The sequence below is a fragment of the Terrapene carolina genome, unplaced genomic scaffold, assembly GCF_002925995.2.
Source record: "Terrapene carolina triunguis isolate 2854851 unplaced genomic scaffold, T_m_triunguis-2.0 Scaffold113, whole genome shotgun sequence".
Classification (NCBI taxonomy): Eukaryota; Metazoa; Chordata; order Testudines; family Emydidae; genus Terrapene; species Terrapene triunguis.
The window spans coordinates 11082822-11084558 of record NW_020664464.1 but is presented as its reverse complement, the minus strand read 5'-3'; the positions used below and the strand labels follow the sequence as shown (position 1 = coordinate 11084558).

The window sequence follows — 1737 nt, the reverse complement described above, 5'->3', positions numbered from 1 at the left end:
CCTTTCCCAGATCTAAAGAAGAACTGTGTAATCTTGAAAGCTTCTGTCTCACCAACAGAAGTTGGTCCAATAAAAGTTATTACCTCACCCACCTTGTCTCTCTAATATTTATTACTACTAACTTATAAAATGATTAGATTGATTCTGAATTGCGGACGAGCCTACTGTATTTGTTCCATAATAATTGAAATCCATAGCTTCAGCGTTTAGGGACCCAATCCACAAACACTTATAACTGAGCACAATACTTATGACGATGAGTAGTCCCTTACTGGGTGTAGTATTATTGACTCTTCACAGTAACAAGTATGACACTCAATGCAGTAAGTGTTTGCAGAATCAAGCCTTATGCCCTTGTTCCTATCACAGGAATAAAGTAATAAATAGTAAATGTGTTTAAACTATTTTTTAAAATCTATTTTTTTTATTATTATTCCACTATTTTCACTTGTTGCCTCCCACATCTTGACTTATTGAGTTTTGAGGATTTCCCCATATTCCAGACTTTAGCTTCTGCCTGAGACCTACATCTATCCCTTTGAGGTCTGACAACCCAAAACAGTCCATCCTTCCAAAGATTAAGCTTTCTCCCTCTGCATGGTTCTCACCCTAGGGATCTACAATTACTTGAAACTCAGTCTCTCAACTGGCAGCACCTAGGAATCATTCTCAGGCTTTGTCTTCACTGCCAAAAAGGGTGTGTTTTTACCATGGCATAATTAGGGTGTTTTAGCTTTCCCAGTGCATAGTCTTGTGGCGGTAAAGAACTGCAGTTTTACTGTGAGATGAACTGGGCAAGGTCAGCCACAGGTGGGGTATACTGTTGACCTCACCTAGCTACCTCACACTAAAACTGCAGTGATTTGTCTCCACAAGGATTTTACAGCATAATAGCTAATGCCTATTAATTACCCTGCTGTAAAACCCCACTACCATCTTTTATGCAGTGAAGGCATAACCTAAGGCGAAGCTAAAGTCAAAGGTGGCCTGAGGAACAAAATGTACAGTATATCTGACCTTTCCCAGAGTTCATAGGCCCTTGCATTAAGGGATTTGGTTCTAGCCCATCTCTGCCTAAAATATATGAACAAAAAATTATATTCAACTCAAACTAATAATTAAAATATGTGATAGGTTAACCATAAATCCGCCGCATTTTTGAAACAATACAGTAATGAAATAGCATAGCAGAACTACTTTATTGTTTAGTTGGGGGGGGGTAATTATTTCTTCTTGCAGATGCTGTCTTGTGTGCTAGGTTGTTAGATGGGCAATTGCACAGAAATATAAATGATTGTAGGAGATTTGTGTGAGTGAAAACCCATTTGAAAATTTGTCTTTAGTGGACTGGAGTTCACAAGTGTATGCAACGGTGTATGTCTAGATCATGCTTTTATCACCCAGTCTTGCACTAGGGAAGCTAGAGAGCTATTGTGTCCCAAGAGCTACTGAGTCCTTCCCCAAATGCCTTAGGCTATGTCTACACTACAGAATTAGGTCGGATTTATAGAAGCCGGTTTTATAGAAACCGGTTGTATGCAGCCGATTGTGTGTGTCCTCACCTAAAATGCTCTAAGTGCATGAAGTCGGCGGACCGCGTCCACAGTACCGAGGCTAGCGTCGACTTCCGGCGCATTGCACTATGGTACCTATCCCACAGTTCCCGGAGCCTCCGGCGCCCATTGGAATTATGGGTTGAGATCGCAATGCCCGGATGATGCAAAGCAGTGCCGCGAG

General features: G+C 41.1%; 1 protein-coding gene across 1 annotated transcript in view; it reads left to right on the top strand.

Annotated features, from left to right (window-relative positions):
* Positions 1-256: 256 nt before the first annotated feature.
* Positions 257-1737, top strand: part of RORB (RAR related orphan receptor B) — a 67287-nt gene continuing 65806 nt past the window's right edge. Inside the window, exon 1 of the mRNA XM_026652329.1 lies at positions 257-323. Within this exon, the coding sequence (XP_026508114.1) occupies positions 257-323 (67 nt within the window). The remainder of the gene's footprint in view (positions 324-1737) is intronic.